This window comes from Pristiophorus japonicus, chromosome 10 (genome assembly GCF_044704955.1).
Source record: "Pristiophorus japonicus isolate sPriJap1 chromosome 10, sPriJap1.hap1, whole genome shotgun sequence".
NCBI classification, from domain to species: domain Eukaryota; kingdom Metazoa; phylum Chordata; class Chondrichthyes; family Pristiophoridae; genus Pristiophorus; species Pristiophorus japonicus.
The window spans coordinates 44,450,261-44,468,940 of NC_091986.1; the positions used below are offsets into that span (position 1 = coordinate 44,450,261).

The following is an 18,680-nucleotide window of genomic DNA, read 5'->3' on the forward strand; positions in this document are numbered from 1 at the left end:
AGCCAGTCCCTCGAATCGAGGATGACTTGCTTCCATGCCAAAAAGGGATGAGTTCACAGGTGTTTCACTGAAGGATCTAATATTCCAGGTCCCGAACTGCATGTTGAAGAGTGGAAGATGCCTGTGCGTGGATTTTTTTAACATGTGCTCATAGCCACCACACGGGCTTGACAGAGCAAGGTCTTGGTACAGTGGCAAGGATTAACCAAGACGACTGGAGATCAGCTCTGCTGCACAGGCCTAGTGCGCACACATATTGCAGTTTGGGTTGGCCCGTGCTGTCCCTGGGCCCTCGCCTCTTCTGGGCTCCGAACTCGAGCCTCTCCTGGGCCCCGATCACTTCGCTCCATGGTCACTCGCCGCTCCTGCGCCTTAACCTTGCCGCTCCTGCTGTACCTGCCCACGCTCCAATCAGCGACCTAGATTTTCGAGACATCCAATCCAGTCGCCCTCTTCACAGTCATCGCTCTCCATCACGCGCTGTACCTTGAAGTGCTATGCTTCTTTGAAGGCCCCAACCTGATTGTGACCACAAGGCTGTGTCACTATCACACACAGATAACATTACCTTGTTTTACACCTCCATACAAAGACCATCTCTTTACACATACCCTTTCGACACAATTGCAGCAGACATAAACAAGAACGTGAGGCTCACTCAAAGACACACACATTTCATAACAGCATAGAACAGTGCCGCACAGAAGGAGGCCATTCGGCCCATTCAAAGAGCAATCCAGTTACTCCCACTCCCCCGCTCTTTCTCCATATCCCTGCAATTTTTTCTCTTTCAAATATTTATCCAATTCCCTTTTGATGGCTACTATTGAATCTGTATCCACCGCCCTATCAGGCATTGCATTCCAAATCCTAACTACTCGCTGCGTAAAAAAGATTTTCCTCATGTCGCCTCTGGTTCTTTTGCCAAGCACTTTAAATCTGTGTCCTCTGGTTATCGACCCTTCAGCCACTGAAAACAGTTTCTCTTTATTTAATCTAGCTAAACCGTTCATGATTTTAAACTCCACTATCAAATCCGCTCTTTGCCTTCTACATCTGTATTCCGTACTATTTACAGCACAGAAACAGGCCATTTGGCCCAACAGGTCTATTATGCTCCTCCCACTCCTTTTCTTCTCACCCAATCAACATAATCCTCTATTCCTTTTTTCTCATATGCTTATCCAGCTTCCCCTTAAATATATCAATGCCATTCACCTCAGCCACTCCCTGTGGCAGCGAGTTCCACATTCTCACCACTCTAGAGGAAGCTGTAGTTAAAGAAACAGCACAGCAAACTCAATTCATCGGGGCTGTTTTTTTTTAAACAAACAATAAAATAAAGCTACTATTGTTCTGGATCTTTGCTCAAGTATAAAATAAAATCTTTTGTCTGGATATGGCTGACTCATCTTGCTTCCTAAAAGGGAATAAAACAGGCCCCAAAAGAGGGCACGAGAGGTCAGTAGCGGGGACTAAAACATGCAATTAATCCACAGCAGGGGTTTCAATCTCAGTGGCTCTCCTAGTTAACAACAGTGAATTGTGAATAATGTTGTTCACACAAGCAAGGATTTAAACATCAAACACAAATTCACTACTTTAAAAAAAAAGTATACAGAATCGGACCAAAATACTAAACAGAAAAAGCTTTCTGTGAACACTCAAGTGTTTAAATGTGGAGTGCATTTATCCTAGGACACTCTCACCTCCAATGTTCCTAGAATAAATTTTTTCGTGCACAGTCCCTTTAAATTTACCACATGCGTGGTGTCTTCCAGCTTGTGAGCGGCCTGTGCGAGACCTCCCGATTGTTACGAGGCCGCGCAGCGCACCTTCGGGGAAACATTGGTCGTCTCCTGTCCTCGCTGGAAGGCTGTTTCCACCCAAGTTGTCATCCACTAAAATTTAAGTCTTAGGGCCAGACTTTCGGCTTCATTGTCGGCGATTTTCTCGATGTTACAGCTGGTTTTTCGCCCAGCGAGAGTTTGCACGTAAGTTTTTGAACGTTATCGCCCACATCTGAAGTCGCCCGCTGGCACCAAACCGCCCACGTGCAACGCTGAGAACAACCGCCTCAACCGCCAGATATCCAGATCGCTGAGAGACCCGCCTGTAAAAGCTGCTTTTACGGGGCGTTAAGGGGGAACCCTGCAAAAAAAGGTAAGTTAAAGGTTCTTTAATTAATTTAAAAAAATGTTTAACATGCCGATTAGGGTTAAAAATGTCTTGGGAATGGTTTGTACGTGTTATTTTTATGAAATTTTTTTTTTAAAGTTTTCCCCCCTCCCGAGGCCCAACCGCAGCCTTGGACTAAATTTTTCTACTTACCGTCCATTCCGGTAACGACCGCCCATTTGTCTAACTTTGCACTTACCCGCTGAGAAAACCGCCGAGAATGAGTTAGCAACGCCCATTTTCTCCCCAGGCGATCAGTTCTACTTACTTTTACCTTCAAAATGGAAATTCTCGCTAGCTTTTTTCACCGAACGTTAGTGATCCTTCTCAGCGGGCAATCGGGTGTTCAGGGCCTTTATGGAAAGTCTGGCCCTTAGTGTTGGTGGGTGTAAAATAGTCATTACCGATTCCTGTAGTCTCACTTTTACTATATTATATTACACAGGTGTCAGCCGTGCCTCAGTGGCTAGCACACTCACCTCTGAGTCAGAAGGATGTGGGTTGAAGTCCCACGCTAGAGAATCCAGCACAAAAATCTAGGCTGACATTCCCAGTACTGAGGGAGTGCTGCACTGTCGGAGGTGCCGTCTTTCAGATGAGACATTAAACCGAGGCCCGGTCTGCCCTCTCAGGTGGACGAAGAGCAGGGGAGCTCTCCCCGGTGTCCTGGGACCAATATTTATCCCTCAACCAAAATAATGATGATCTCATCATTATCACATTGCTGTTTGTAGGAGCTTGCTATGCGCAAATAGGCTGTTGCGTTTCCTACATTACAACCGTGGCTACATTTCAAAAAGTACTTCATTGACTGTGAAGCGCTTTGGGACGCTCGGAGGTTGTGGATGGTGTTATAGAAATGCAAGTCTTTCAATTTCAAACAACTAGAAGATAATGAAAACTCAACTTGCCATTTACTCAAGTATGTTGCATTAATTACTACATCCCTTCCTTTCCCCCCATTTTGGCCCCTTTGCTGTGGAGTTTCCTCTTTCCACCAGAAATGGACTGTGCCACTATCCTTGCTAATCCACGATCAATAGACAAAACGCTCATGGCTGCTTGACACTGCCAAGATTAAGTGTGCTATCACCGTGCACTACTCCAACTGACACTTCAACTATGGACACAAGCCGAGCAGCCGAGTTCAAATCTCAGTCAAGCTTGGGATACAAATCCACCCTCATCTGGGTCGAGTTGCTGCAGCACAGTAACGTTATTGTCTGAATGCTGTGTAAATGGCACGCAGCTCAGATGAAGGTAGGATCATATTTGGCGGTGATACTCTACACAATCCAACATTCTGCTGCCTCTCAGCTCATCCAGAACTCTACTGCCGGTGCCCTAACTTGCACCAAGTCCCATTCACCCATCACCCCCTGTGCTCGCTGGCCTACGTTGACTCCCGGTCCGACAATGCCTCGATTTTAAAATTCTCAACCTTGTTTTCAAATCCCTCTATGGCCTCGCCCCTCCCTATCTCTGTAATCTCCTCCAGCCCCACAACCCTCCCAGATCTCTGAGCTCCTCCAATTCTGTCCTCTTGAGCATCCCCGATTTCCATCACTCCACCATTGGCGGTCAAGCCTTCAATTGCCTAGGCCCTAAGCTTTGGAATTCCCTGCCTAAACCTCTCCACCTCTCCCTCCTCTTTCAGGACACTCCTTAAAACCCACCACATCACCTGTCCTAATATCTCCTTATGTGGCTTGGTATAAAATTTTGTTTGATAACGCTCCTGTGAAGCGCCTTGGGACGTTTTACTATGTTAAAGGCGCTATATAAATGCAAGTTGTTGTTGTGTGGATAGATCCCTGGGATCAAAGGGTTGTCCTGTGAGGAGAGATTGAGTAGATTGGAGTTTAGAAGAATGAGAGGTGATCTCATTGAAACATACACGATTCTGAGAGGGATTGACCGGGGAAATGCTGAAAGGTTGTTTCCCCTGGCTGGCGACTCTAGATCTAGGGGGCACAGTCTCAGAATAAGGGGTAGGCCATTTAGGACTGAGATGAGGAGGAATTTCTTCACTCAGTGGGTTGTGAATATTTGGAATTCTTTACCCCAGAGGGCTGTGGATGCTCAGTTTTGAGTAAATTCAAGGTTGAGATCGATAGATTTTTGGACTCTAAGGGAATCCAGGGATATGGGGATCAGGCAGGAAAGTGGAGTTGAGGTGGAAGATCAGCCATGATCTTATTGAATGGCGGAGTAGGCTCGAGGGGCCATCTGGCCTACTCCTGCTCCTATTTCTTATGTTCTTGTTTCTAAACTTACTAAGAATGGTCATTTGAGCAAGATTCTGTTGGTACTATGGGAAGGAAGCTAAAAAACAGGGGTGAGTGGGAAGGAGTTATGGTCCAGCTTTAAATTGGACAGAACGACAGAGTGACTTTTACGTCACATACATGGGTTTACTCAGTCACCCCCTGGTGGCTCCAGAACGCAACATCTGGATTCAAAGGAAAAGATGAACATTTGCAAGCTGCAAGAATTATTACAGTTCCAAAATACACACAATTTTGAAAGACCCCAATGACTGCTAATCAGTTACTTAACACGTCAGGTTGCGATCTGATCATTTTAGTTAGATGCCTAATTGATATTCAGCTGAAGGATGACAAAAATGATTCTCATATATGAAAGAGCCCTAATTACCCAAGAGGCAGAGACAGAGTGAGATACAGACAGACAGAGAGACACACACAGACAGAGAGAGAGTGAGGCAGCCAGCCAGAGAGAGACAGACAGATACAGAGAAGTGCAGAGAGACAGACAGAAACACACACACAGACAGAGAGACAGACACAGACAGACACATAATGATCAATAGCATTGTGTCATTTTCCCTCTCCCACTAATAAATTTATTGATTCACTGACAGGAATTATGGGCCCATGTGACAACACACAGCATCATCAATATTGATGACATTTATGGATCCTGACAAATCAGTAATGTTAGCTTTTGAAGGCATAAATATATTTTCCCAGTACTAATAAGGGGCCTGACAGAGTAGATGTGAAGTGGTTGTTTCCCCTGGCTGGGGAGTCTAGAACCAGGGGTCACAGTCTCAGAATAAGGGGTCATCATTTAGGACTGAGATGAGAAGTTTCCTCACTCACAGGATGGTGAATCTCTGGAATTCTCTACCCCAGAGGGCTGTGGAGGCTCAGTCGTCGAGTATATTCAAGGCAGAGATAGATTTTTGGATCCTAAGGGAAACAAGGGATATGGGGATCAGGTGGGAAAGTGGAGTTGATGTTCAGCCATGAGGAAAAACTTTTTTACGCAGCGAGTGGTTATGATCTGAAATCCACTGCCTGAAAGGGTGGTGGAGGCAGACTCAATCATGGCTCTCAAAGTAGAATTGGATAAGTACCTGAAATAAATAAATTTGCAGAGCTACGGGGAAAGGGCGGGGGAATGGGATTAGCTGAGGTGCTCTTGCAGAGAGCCAGCACGGGCTCAACGGGCCAAATGGCCTCCTTCTGTGCTGTAATAGCAAGGGTTCTTAAAAAAAATTATTTTGCTACATTATTGCCTTCTGTAATTTGAATATAGACAAAGATTCTTATGCTTTGCAGTGCAGTGCTGTTTTAAATATTAAACATTGAGATGGCGAACTAGAAGAGACTGAAGCAAATGACTGGATTACACGGTGTAACCTACAGATTTTATTATTATTTAAAGATTCTATTTATTCCACTGGTTCGCTTTTCAAAACGCATTCAAAGAATAGCGCACAGTGCAAACTGCTGTGATAATTAAACCACAAAGAAAAAAACAAAAATAACTGAGTACAGTTAATTCCACAACCCTGGAATGTGATAATTATTGTTACAGCCCACAGAATTAAACTGGGCATTTTTGGCTCGCAGATCACTGTGGTTCACATTTTGAGAGAATTGAATTATGGTTCAAGCAACACTTGGCTGCCACACAGGTGCCTGCAGTTTAACCTTTAGACGCACTATAATTAGCATGATTGAACCAAAGTACCATTTTACAACTGTCCTGCTACACAAAGGTCCGTGAATATTTTATATACTTTCATAAACTCCAACAAAATGCTATTATAAAAAAGAAAAACAGCATTCTTTGAAACCAGCATTGGTTCAAGCAGTCTTGTATATTTGGATGGGTCTCTAATCCAACTTTTTCTGCATCATATACAAGTTTTATAAATGGGATGTTTTTTAAAGTTAATTCCCAGGATGTGGGTGTTGCCGGCCCGGCCTGTATTTATTGCCCATCCCTAATTACCCTTGAGAAGTTGGTGGTGGTGAGCCGCCTTCTTGAATACAGCAGAGTGTCTTGCTCAGCCATTTCAGAGGGCAGTTAAGAGTCAACCACATTGCTGTGAGTCTGGAGTCACATATAGGCCAGACCGGGTAAGGACGGCAGATTTCCTTCCCTAAAGGACATTAGTGAACCAGATGGGTTTTTAACGACCATCCAGTAGTTTATTAATTAACTGAATTTAAATTCCCCAGCTGCCATGGAGGGATTTGAACTCGTGTCTCCAGATCATTAGTCCAGGTCTCTGGGTTAACATAACCACTGTGTTACCATACCCCTGATTGGTCGATTGAGATTATCAATGATTTATAAAGTGCATCAGAATGCAGCTATTATCTTTCTGTTCTAGCAGTAAATCAGTTTGCTTTGCACCACCTCGATCATGGTTTGAAGTCCCAGAGGTGTCCTAGCAATTCACCTTGTTAATCAGGCTTGTAATCACTTTTGTCAGTTGGCAGCAGTGACTCTGGGCGGAGTGTCCCCACACGCAGTAAGCAACAACAACAACTTGTATTTATATAGTGCCTTTCACGTAGTGAAACATCCCAAAGCGCTTCACAGGCATATTATGAGACAAAAAATTTGGCACTGAGCCACATAAGGAGAAATTAGGGCAGGTGACCAAAAGCTTGGTCAAAGAGGTAGGTTCTAAAGAGCGTCTCGAAGGAGGAAAAAGAGGTAGAAAGGTGGACAGGTTTAGGCAGGGAATTCCAGAGCTTAGGACCTAGGCAACAGAAGGCACGGCTACCAATGGTTGAGCGATTATAATCAGAGATGCTCAAGAGGGCAGAATTAGAAGAGCGGAGATATCTCGGAGTGTTGTGGGGTTGAAGGAGATAAGGAGGGCGAGGCCATGGAGGGATTTGAAAACAAGGATGATAATTTTGAAATAGAGGCGTTGCTTAACCGGGAACCAATGTAGGTCAACGAGCACAAGGATGATGGGTGAGCGGGACTTGGTGCGAGTTAAGACACGGGGAGCAGAGTTTTGGATGACGTAGGGTAGAAAGTGGGAGGTCAGCGTTGGAGTAGTCAAGTTTAGAGGTAACAAAGGTATGGATAAGGGCTTCAGCAGCAGATGAGCTGAGGAAGGGGTGGAGATGGGCAATGTTACGGGAATGGAAATAGGCAGTTTTAGTTATGCCGCGGATGTGTGGCCAGAAGCTCATTTCAGGGTTAAATATGACGCCTAGGTTGCAAACAGTCTGGTTCAGCCTCAGACAGTTGCTAGGGAGTGGGAGCAGTGAAAAATGCATTCTGTTTCTGGGTGCCAGGGTCAGTTAGATAGACCAAAGAGCGCCTTTTCCGTTAGTATGTCTTTTTAAAATTTATTTGTTCATGGGATGTGGGTGTCGATGACAATGCCGGCATTTATTGCTCATTCCTAATTGAAGGTGATGGTGAGCCGCCTTATTGAATCACTGTAGTTCTTGTTGCAAAGGTAATTCTACAGTGATAACTTTGTTGTAGCGGTTTGGTACAACTGAGTGGCTTGCTCGGCCATTTCCACACTGATGTGGGTCTGGAGTCACAAATAGGCCAGACCGGGTAAGGACGGCAGATGTCCTTCCTTAAAGGGCATTAGTGAACCAGATGGATTTTTACGACATTCCGGTACTGATTCTAGCTTTTATTTTAAATTCCAGATTTATTTAATTAGCTGAATTTAGATCCCTCAGGATTACTAATCCAGTATGCTACTGTTGCCGTACTGGTTCCGATAGGCCAAGTTTATGTAAGCCATAGAGAAGGTTGGTTCCACACAACTCTATTGAGGGCCACTGGGACACAAGTGTTCGGATGTTAATTTCCAACTGCAGATTCTCATCCTTGTGTGCAATCCCATCATGGCCTCCCTATCTCTGCAAGCTCCTCCAGCTCTACACCTAATATTCCCCTTAAGGTGTGTGGGCGGGTATCCATTGGGAGGTCCCGCATCACCAGCTTTGCCACTGGAAGGTGCAGGGCAGCAAATTTAAAGGGACCGCACACGGAAACAAAAATAACAGGGAACATTGCCTATAACCCTCCAAGATCTCTGCGCTCCTCCAATTTTGGCCTCTTGAGCATCCCCGATAGTCATCGCTCCACCATTGGTTGCCATGCTTTCAGCAGTCTTGGTGCCGAGCTCTGGAATTTCCTCCCTAAACCTCTCCGCCCACCACCCCTGCCCTCGCCCCTCATGCTCCTCCTTTCAGATGTTCCTTAAAAACCTGCCTCTTTCACAAAGCTTTTGGTCGCATTGCAAGTTGTTGTTGCTGTTGTGGAAATTCAACGCAAGATCATAATGGCTGAATCAGACAATGGGCCTGAAATCCTGGTGCTGGGCTGGGCTTCCCGCGGGCGCCCGCCAGAAAATAGTCAAAAAGATCCGCATCTATCTTTAACTGCTGCGCCCTCCAGTGATCCCGGTCGGTCGGAGGCCTCCTCTCCCTGCGCATCGGAGCGCGTTCACGTCTTGGAGTAGCGCAGGGAGAAGCTGGAGTCACGTGGTACTAGACAGCCAATCAAATTAAAGTATTCTCATTCATAATAATGGGAACTCCGTAAGTAGGGGTTCTCATTATTAGGAATGAGAACCCCCATCCCCCAACACCCAAACACAAATAAAAAAAAGGGGGAAAAATCACATATTTAACATTAATTTCAATTAAAGTTAATAAATATGTTAGAAAAAATATATATTTTTCGGATTTTTTTAAAGCTTTGTAATCAGGTTTAAAATAAACTTACCTTAGTGGGCAGGGTTTTTAAACAGAAAAATGTGGTTTTAAATTTTATTTTTATATATTTTAAAACTCTTACGCTGGTGACAACAAATGCTTTTACCAGGCGCAAGAGTTTTAAGGACATTCGCTGGGAAAGAGATGAGCAAATAGCGCAATCTTGCCCATGCGAATGTCCTTGCTACCGAGATGCGTTGGATCAGTCAAGCCAAAACTTGACAGATCGGAAAAGCCAGTGCATCACGCGCCGAAAACCGGCTTTTGCGGGGCCTCGCCGGGTCCGTACACACTCCGTACGGATTTTTACACACTCCGTACGGACCTGGTGAGGCTGGAATCTCAGGACCAATAACTACACACCCCTGGAACTCCCTCCCCAACAGCACTGTGGGAGTACTTTCACCACACGGACTGCAGCGGTTCAAGAAGTCGGCTCACCACCTTTTCAAGGGAAACTAGGAATGGGCAATAAATGCTGGCCTTGCCAGCGATGCCCACATCTCCGAGAATGGATATTTAAAATACACATACTATCAAATGTAATTTTTCAGCCTCTGTACGGCTGGGATATGTTCTTCTGATTGAAAGTGCTGATGATACGAACTAGAAAAACAGTACTATAGATAGTGAGGGCTAAAAGTAAACAAAAAGCAGAATGAATGCCAGCTGCAGTTATAGCGGGCTGGAATTTGGGGTGGGTAATAATGGTGAACAGTCAACGTTCACCGCCATTACCCCTTTGAAACCAACCGAAATTTCAGGATGCAACGCATGCGCATCGAAATGTGGAAATCCTGAAGTTGCGGTCAGTGATTCACTGCTCCAACACTAGCTGCGCTGTGGCACCCCCCTCCCCCCATAGCCGTCAATCAGTGGAATAGGCGAAAACTTGGGCTTTTCTGTGGTAATATCGCTGTTAAATACCCCATTAAATGTTAGACCGTGTTGGAATAGGTGTAACTGAGGTTTTAACAGCATATCAACTGCTAAACAAACGTCTGGCCATGAAAAACTAATTTTTATATTTGTGGAGTGTCAAAATTCTCCATTATAATAAGAATTACAATTTTTTTAAACTTTAAAAATACTTAAAAAAATTTGTTCATGATATGTTCGAGGGCACAGTAGCATAGTGGTTATGTTACTGGGGGATAGTAATCCAGAGGTCTGGACTAATGATCCGGAGACATAAGTTCAAATCCCACCACGACAGCTGGGGAATTTAAATTCAGTTAATTAAATAAATCTGGAATTAAAAAGCTTGTATCAGTAATGGTAACCATGAAACAACCGGGGTGATGTAAAAACCCATCTGATTCACTAATGTCCTTTAGGGAAGGAAATCTGCCGTCCTTACCCGGATCCAGACCCATAGCATTGTGGTTGACTCTTAACTGCCCTCTGAAATGGCCTAGCAAGCCACTCGGTTGTAACAAACGGCTATGACAAAGTCAGAACGGTGGGAATACCTTCACCACACGGACTGCTGTGGTTAAAGGCAGCTCAACGCCACCTTCTCAAGGTCAGTTAGGGATGGGCAATAAATGCTGGCCGTGCCAGTGAGACCCACATCCCGTGAACGAGTAATTAAAAAAAATATTTCAGCTTCTATCTTATCCCCATGTGACAGTCCCAATCTTTGTTTCGCTCTCTGTAACATTTTTTTTAAGTCTGGATAAAAGCAGGTTCTCATTTCCTGGACTCCTGTCTGTGAGAATTCTGCAATGTGATTGGCTGCCTGTTGATGTCATTGCAGCATTTCACTACAGAGCGCTGAAATCCATCGAACGACGAAAAAGGCAAACTTCTCGCCAGAGATCGCGAGATCTTTGTGGGCAGCTCGCTTCGGGGGGGGAGGGGGGCAGCGAGTGCCATCGCTTCACCGCTGGCCGCAAATTCTGGGCCAACGTATCTGTCATTGCCCTCTCTAACAATGCAAGGCGAGTTCTTGCTAACACCACTACAGTTAACACACATACTCCTAGAGCGAGTCATTGCACTAGGACTTTGCTCATTGCAGTCCTAAAAAGGCAAATGTAATAAAAGGTGTAAGAGACGGGGATTAATCCTACACCGAGCAAGCCAAGTGTTCAAGGCAACGCATCAAAGAGAGAAGCCAACTGGAGACAACTGTTGGGATTTTTGATAAATATACAAAAAGTTCATGAAGATAAACCACACAGTCAGTGGCAAAGACAAATCAAACAGACCCACATCTCCATTCAGTTAATCAATGCCATAGGTCACATCAAACAACAGGAATGCAACTGCATGACAGGAAATGTGAAGCTCTTCCCAGTCCTCTACCCCCCAACCCCACCCACCCACAGCATTTGAATTTTGACAGAACTCATGAAGGTCCAGGAACATAGGTTGCGACATCTTGAAGCAATCATGCTCCAACACTGAAGACAATAAAAGCTTTGAAATCATACGTTCAACTGGTATCCTGAACCTTAGAACGCCGCAATCTCCCATTATACATGCTGGCATGTCACTTGGCAAGTTTACTTTCAGGTCTTTCTAAACATCCTACCAAAGTACATAACATTATTTTGGTTAAAACAAGAATACATTCATTCTAGTGGACAAAAAAAGTGGGGCTTAAGATGAAGTGCAATTATTTTAATAAAGTCTTACTCAAGAGCACGAATCTATGAAAGAATAAAGACAAGGTCCTCACCCCATCTACACTTCCAAACAGAAGTTTAAATAATGGTTACCCCACCCCATGTACATTTTACAAAAGTTTAATAATCATTACCAAGTTTTTCCCAGTGGGATGTTTGATGCCTGGCTTGCTATACAAGTCTTATCTAACGTTCAAAAGAGTCGGCACAGACTCGATGGGCCAAATGGCCTCCTCCTGTGCTGCATGATTCTATACTCTCAAGGTTCTTGAACTGCATGGGGCCGAAATTGACCCAGGAGACGATGGAGTTACATAATACACGCCCATTTCTCTTGTGATACCTGCAAGTAATTCCCGGTCTCCGCCAGGTGGTATCTGGGAAGAGCCGGGCGGATGACAGGTGCAGCCTTTCAGGAAAGGAGTATAAATCAGATTCCCAGCTGACTTGAGCCAGATTCTCGCACAGATCCTCGTGGCCGATTCAGAACCACATTTGTACGAAGTGGTTAAATGCCTGCCCCCTCAGTTCAGGGGAGAAAGCATAGTGCAGGCTGTGAAATGGGGAGAAAATAGCTTCAACAAAATGAAGGTAGCAGCTATCTTTATTGATCTATCAAAAGGATTCCATCTTGACATATAAAATCGCACAGCATAGAAGGCCATTCGGCCCATCATGCCTGTGTCGGCTCTTTGAAAGAGCTATCCAATTAGTCCCACTCCCCCTGCTCTTTCCCCATAGTCCTGCAAATATCTCCTTTTCAAGTATTTATGTAATTCCATTTTGAAAGTTGCAACTAGCTGCATAAAAAAAATATTCTCCTCATGTCGCCTCTAGTTCTTTTGCCAATTACTTTAAATCTGTGCCCCCCCCCCTCCCCCACCACCACCATTGGAAACAGTTTCTCCCTATCTATCAAAACCCTTCATGGTTTTGAACACCTCTCTTAAATCTCCCCTTAACCTTCTCTGCTCTAAGGAGAACAACCTCAGTTTCTCCAGTCTCTCCACATAACTGAAGTCCCACATCCCTGGTATAATTCTGGTAACTTGCCTTTGCACCATCTCCAAGGCCTTGACATCCTTCCCAAAGTGTGATGCCCAGAATTGGACACAATACTCCAGCTGAGGCCTAACCAGTGCTTTATAAATATTTAGCATAACTTGCTTGCTTTTGTCCTCTATGCCTCTATTTATAAAGCCAAGAATCCCGTGTGCTTTTTCTATGTAAAACACATTTCAATTATCTATTTTCATTTGAGATTTCAAAAAATACAACATGAGTATGCTGTTCCATAATTATAAGTTAAATGATTTGGTGAAATGCTCAGCTCAAATGTTTTTACGCAATGACTGTTGAGGATTTAGAATGCTCTGCCCAATAGGGCGGTGGATACAAATTCAATAGTAGCCTTCAAAAGGGAAATGGATAAATACTTGGAAGGAGAAAACATTGCAGGGATATGGGGAAAGAGCGGGGGAGTGTGACTAACTGGATTGCTCTTCAAGGCAGACTCGATGGACCGAATGGCCTCCTTCTGTGCTGTACTGTTCTATGATTCTGTGAACATTGAGAATCAAAAGTGCAGCAACGATCCCACTTCCATCTGAAGAAAGCAAACGTATCTGCCTCACTTGGCAGAAAAGTTACAACTCAATTCTTCAGAAAGTTTTCAGGAAACAGGTGAGAAAACAAACTGTACTAAGCATTAAACCTGAACCCAGTTGGTTTGACTGAAGCTGTTGTAAAGGTCACCACTCTTTCAATGCTAACCTTCATAAAAAAGCCACTGGAGTAGAACAGACTCGTGGAATTGCATCCTGTCCCTTCCTTTGAAGCTGCTCTTGGCTTTGCTCCTTTCTTCCCAGCCCAGAGCTGGGCTTCCTGCTTTGGCTGACCCCTATACCACTACTCAGCAAAAAAAAATACTTCTCCACAACACCTTTCCTACATTAGTGGGAGTGCAATGTGGCTCCTTTACAAATCTCCTGCCAGTAGCTAATCCCCTCAGAATCACACAGCACAGAGTGTGGCCATTCGGCCCATCATGCCTGTGCTGGCTCTTTGAAAGAGCTATCCAATTAGTCAGTCTCCTCCCCTGCTCTTTCCCCATAGACCCTGCAAATTTTCCCTTTTCAAGTGTTCTCTTTTGAAAGTTACTATTGAATCTGCTTCCAGCACCCTTTCAGTCAGTGCATTCCAGATCATGATAAGAATCTATTCAACAATAAATATAATCTACATAGTAATCACAAACCAGCTGGTTTACGTAGGATATACAGCAAGAAACAGGCCATTTGGACCAACCAGTCCATGCCGGTGTTTATGCTCCACTCGAGCCGCCTCTTGTCTTTCCTCATCTATATCAATCCGCAAAACCCTCTATTCCCTTCTCCCTCATATGCTTGTCTAGCCACCCCTTGAATGCATCTATACTATTTGCTTCAATCACTCCCTGTAGTAGCGAGTTCCACATTCTCACCACTCTCTGGGGAAAGAAGCTTCTTCTGAATTCCCTATTAGATTTCTTGGTGACTATCTTATATTGATGGCCTCTAGTTATGCTCTTTCCCACAAGTGAAAGCATTCTCCCTGTATCTACTCTATCAAAACCTTTCATAATTTTAAAGACCTCTTTAAGGTCAACCCTCAGTCTTCTTTTTTCAAGAGAAAAGAGACCCAGCCTGTTCATCCTTTCCTGATATGCATACCCTCGCATTTCTGGTGTCATCCTTGTAAATCTTCTCTGCAGCCTCTCTCGTGCCCCCGCTCCTTTTTATAATATGGCGACTAGAATGGTATGCAGTGCTCCAAGTGTGGTTACATCATTGTTCTGCGGAAGTGCTCATGTTCTATGTTAAATCCTCTTCCAACCCCACTTCCTTCTGTGTCTGTCCCTGCAAAAATAACTGTACCCCAAATCATTAGCAATTGCATCTTCTGAATCCCGATTTTCGTAACTGGAGGAGCGAAATTTTAAAAAACTTTCATGGTATTCATGAAAGATCCATCTTCGGCCAGATCTCACATTCATCGCAGAACCACCTTGGAGCAGGAGCAGACTACTTTCCAAATCCTGGATCCCAAATCCTGTCGTCCGATATGGGCGGGACAGAATTGGGAACAGTAGCATAGTACAGAGGAATTTGTTTAACTTAGAGGGTTGTGATTTTTGGAATTCATCTACCCCTGAAGGCTGTGGATACTGAGTCTTTGAATATATTCAAGGCTGAGATCGATAGATTTTTGGACTCCGGGGGAATGAAGGGATAGGGAGATCGGGCGGGAAAGTGGAGTTGAGGTTGAAGATCAGCCGTGGTCTTACTGAATAGCGAAGCAGGCTCGAGGGGTCGTAAAGCCAAATCCTGCTCCTATTTCTTATGTTCTTATAGTCTTTATTTATATGAACATACGAATAACGACGGACAGGTAAAGACCCTCTGGTCCATCGAGCCTGTCCCACACAACTGCAATACCTTGTGTATCACAATATACACTCTACCCCACCCGAAACCTTGTGATCTCCTGGGAGAGGCAAAAAAAAATTTAAAACCCAGGCCAATTTGGGGGGTAAAAATCTGGGAAATTCCTTTCCGACCCATCTAGGTGATCGAAACTAGTTCAGGAGATCACTCTGGCCTTAAATTCCCTGCAGTACCTACCTCTGTAAGAGGTGATCTCTGCCCCAGCCAGGAACAGCACCAGCTTTTGCTTTAGGAATTCAGTGAGTCCTCGTCCACCACATGAGATGGCAGCTTGTTCCAGAGACCTACTATTCTCTGGGCAAAGAAGCACCTCCTCACATCTAACTTAGATCTGGCCAAGTACAACTTAACATTGTGACCCCTGGTCCTGCCTAATCTGTTTAATTGAAATAAACTGGAACACCGTCTGTTCCCTTCATTATCTTATAAACCTCAATCAGATCCCCCCCGAAGTCTACGCTTCTCTAAAGTACAGAGTCCCAACTCTTTTAGCCTATCTTGATAACTCAGATGCTTTAGATTTGGAATTAGTCCAGTGGCCCTCCTCTGCACCCTTTCTATAGCCTCAATATCACCCACCATATGAGGAGACCAAAACTGGACATAGTATTCCAAGTGCGGCCTGACAAAGGTCTTGTGCAAGGACAAATAGTATGCCTCATCTTATACTCAATTGTCCTATGGATACACCCCAACACCCTATTTGCTCTAGCTATCACTAATGTATGCACTAGAATGCCCAAATCTCTTTCTATCTGCAGCATCTTTAATGCCTTTCCCTGGAAGGTGCATGAATGTTGAGCATTTACCCTGCCCACATGCTTAAAACTGCACTTATCTAAGTTATACATCATTTTCCAGTCTTGAGCCCAATCTCCCAACACTTTAAGATTGGGCTGAAGCAGACGAGCATCGTCCAAAGTCCTGACACTCGCACAGATTTTGGTAGCATCTGCAAATTTGCAGATTGTGCCCTCAACACCTACATCCAGATCATTAATAAAAATAGTAAAGAGCATCGGTCTCAACTCTGTCCCAAACAGATTCAAATCCATCTTTAACTATTTTTTGCCTACAACCTGCCGACCAGTTTTTAATCCGGCTCACTATATTACCACTAATAGAAACATAGAAAATAGGTGCAGGAGTAGGCCATTCAGCCCTTCTAGCCTGCACCGCCATTCAATGAGTTCATGGCTGAACATGCAACTTCAGTACCCCATTCCTGCTTTCTCGCCATAGCTCTTGATCCCCCTAGTAGTAAGGACTTCATCTATAGAAGCTTTGATCTAATAGAAAAGTCTCTTGTGCGATACCTTATCAAATGTTTTTTGGGAAATCTAAGTAGACAGTAGGGCTCAATTTGTGGCCCCTACGGGTGTATACAAAGTGCGACGTGTCCTTGGGACTGCTCAATTTCCGGGTTTATGCATGTGCTGCGTGTGCGCTGCAACCCGGAACTTGCGATCTGTTAAGAATTCTCTTGACAGATCGCACGCATCCGAAAGAAAAGGGCTTCTGCGGGCGGAGAGTTGGGCTGTTTGTCCAACTTGTGCCCAGCGAATGCCCATGAAATCCTTACGCCAGGTAAACGCAGACGTAAGGTAAATTGCGCAGTTCCCCATTCACAAATCTTTTAATTACTTTATTTCATCGCACCCCTGCCAGATTTTCTGACGGAGCTTACTTGCCTGCGACCATTTTTTTCTCCCTTTAACGCGGTTTTTCTACTTTAAAGCCGGCTCATAGGCTGCGCGGAACCTTCAAATCGCTGTGCGTCCACGCAGCTCAATGGGAACATTAAACCACACTATTATGGGCGCGCCCGATCGTGTCTGATCGCAAAAGCTAAGCAGAGCCAGGCCTGGTTAGTATTTCGACGAGACCCCGCCTGAGAATACCAGGTGCAGTAGGCTCTTTTATAGCGATCGTGCGGATAGATGGAGTTGAGGTCGAAGATCAGCCATGATTTTAGTGAATGGTGGAGCAGGCTCGAGGGGCTGAATGGCCTACTCCTGCTCCTATTTCTTATGTTCTCATACACTACAGTCTCACCAAACGTCTTGATGGTACGGTCTATTTTCTTTTGCCAACAGTAGTTCGGAGTGCTTGTAACAATGGCCAGTGCACTTCGTAGAGAAAACATCCAACACTGAAGGATTGACGATCAATGCAATCACTGCAAATCTGTTGAGAAATAATTAAGATTACCAGTAAATAAAACCAGTACCATATATAATGCAAGGACATTTTGCAAATCTAAACAAACAACAACAACAACAACTTACAGTTATAAAGCACCTTTAATGTATTAAAACGTTCCAAGGTGCTTCACAGGAGTATCACAAGATAACATTTGACACCGAGCCATATAAGGAGAAATTAGGGCAGGTGGCCACAAGCTTGGTCAAAGAGATAGGTTTTAAGGAGCATTTTAAAAGAGGAGTGTTAGCGAGACGGAGAAGTTTAGGCAGGGAATTTCAGGGCTTAGGGCCTAGGCAACAGAAGGCACGGCCACCAATGGTGGAGTGATGGAAATCAGGGATCCTGAAGAGGCCAGAATTGGAGGAATGCAAGGATCTTAGAGGGTTGTGGTGCTGGAGGAGGTTACAGAGATAGAGGCCATGGGGGGGGGATTTGAAAACAAGGATGAGAATTTTAAAATCAAGGTGTTGCTTAACCGGGAGCCAATGTAGATTAGTGGCCACAGGGGGTGATGGGTGAGTGGGACTTGGTGCGAGTTAGAACACGGGCACCAGAGTTTTGGATGACCTCAAGTTTATGGAGGGTAGAATGTGGGAGTCCGGCCAAGAGAGAGCATAAGAAATAAGAGCTGGAGTAGGCGATTCGGCCCCTCGAGCCTGCTCTGCTATTCAATAAGATCATGGCTGATCTGATCTTGGCTTCGACTCCACTTCCCTGCCCGCTCCCCATAACCCTTGACTCCCTTAGCATTCAAAAACCTGTCTATCTCCACCTTAAATATATTCAATGACCCAGCCTCCACAACTCTCTGGTGAAGAGAATTCCAAAGATTCATGACCCTCCGAGAAGAAAACATTCCCCCTCAATTCCGTTTTAAATGGGTGATCCCTTATTCTGAAATTATGCTTCCTAGTTCCAGATTCCCCCACGAGGGGAAACATCCTCTCTGCATCTACCTGTCAAGTCCCTTCAGAATCTCATATGTTTCAATAAGATACCCTCTCATTCTTCTAAACTCCAATGAGTATAGATCCAACCTACTCAACCTTTCTTCATAAGACAACCCCTTCATCTCAGGAATCAATCTCATTAACCTTCTCTGAACTGCCTCCAGTGCAAGTATACCCCTCCTTAAATAAAGAGACCAAAACTGT

General features: G+C 44.6%; 1 protein-coding gene across 5 annotated transcripts in view; it reads right to left on the reverse strand.

The window, feature by feature from the left end:
- The window catches only part of LOC139274975 (gamma-glutamylaminecyclotransferase-like), a 38,975-nt gene that overhangs the window by 8,606 nt on the left and 11,689 nt on the right, over positions 1-18,680 (reverse strand). For 4 of the 5 annotated variants that reach the window (XM_070891783.1, XM_070891782.1, XM_070891784.1 and 1 more), the window contains exon 2: positions 17,377-17,508. In XM_070891783.1, the coding sequence (XP_070747884.1) occupies positions 17,377-17,467 (91 nt within the window). In that variant the 5' untranslated portion in view covers positions 17,468-17,508. Of the gene's footprint in view, positions 1-17,012; positions 17,093-17,376; positions 17,509-18,680 lie in introns of those variants that run through there. The other variant, XM_070891787.1, reaches the window with a different exon arrangement.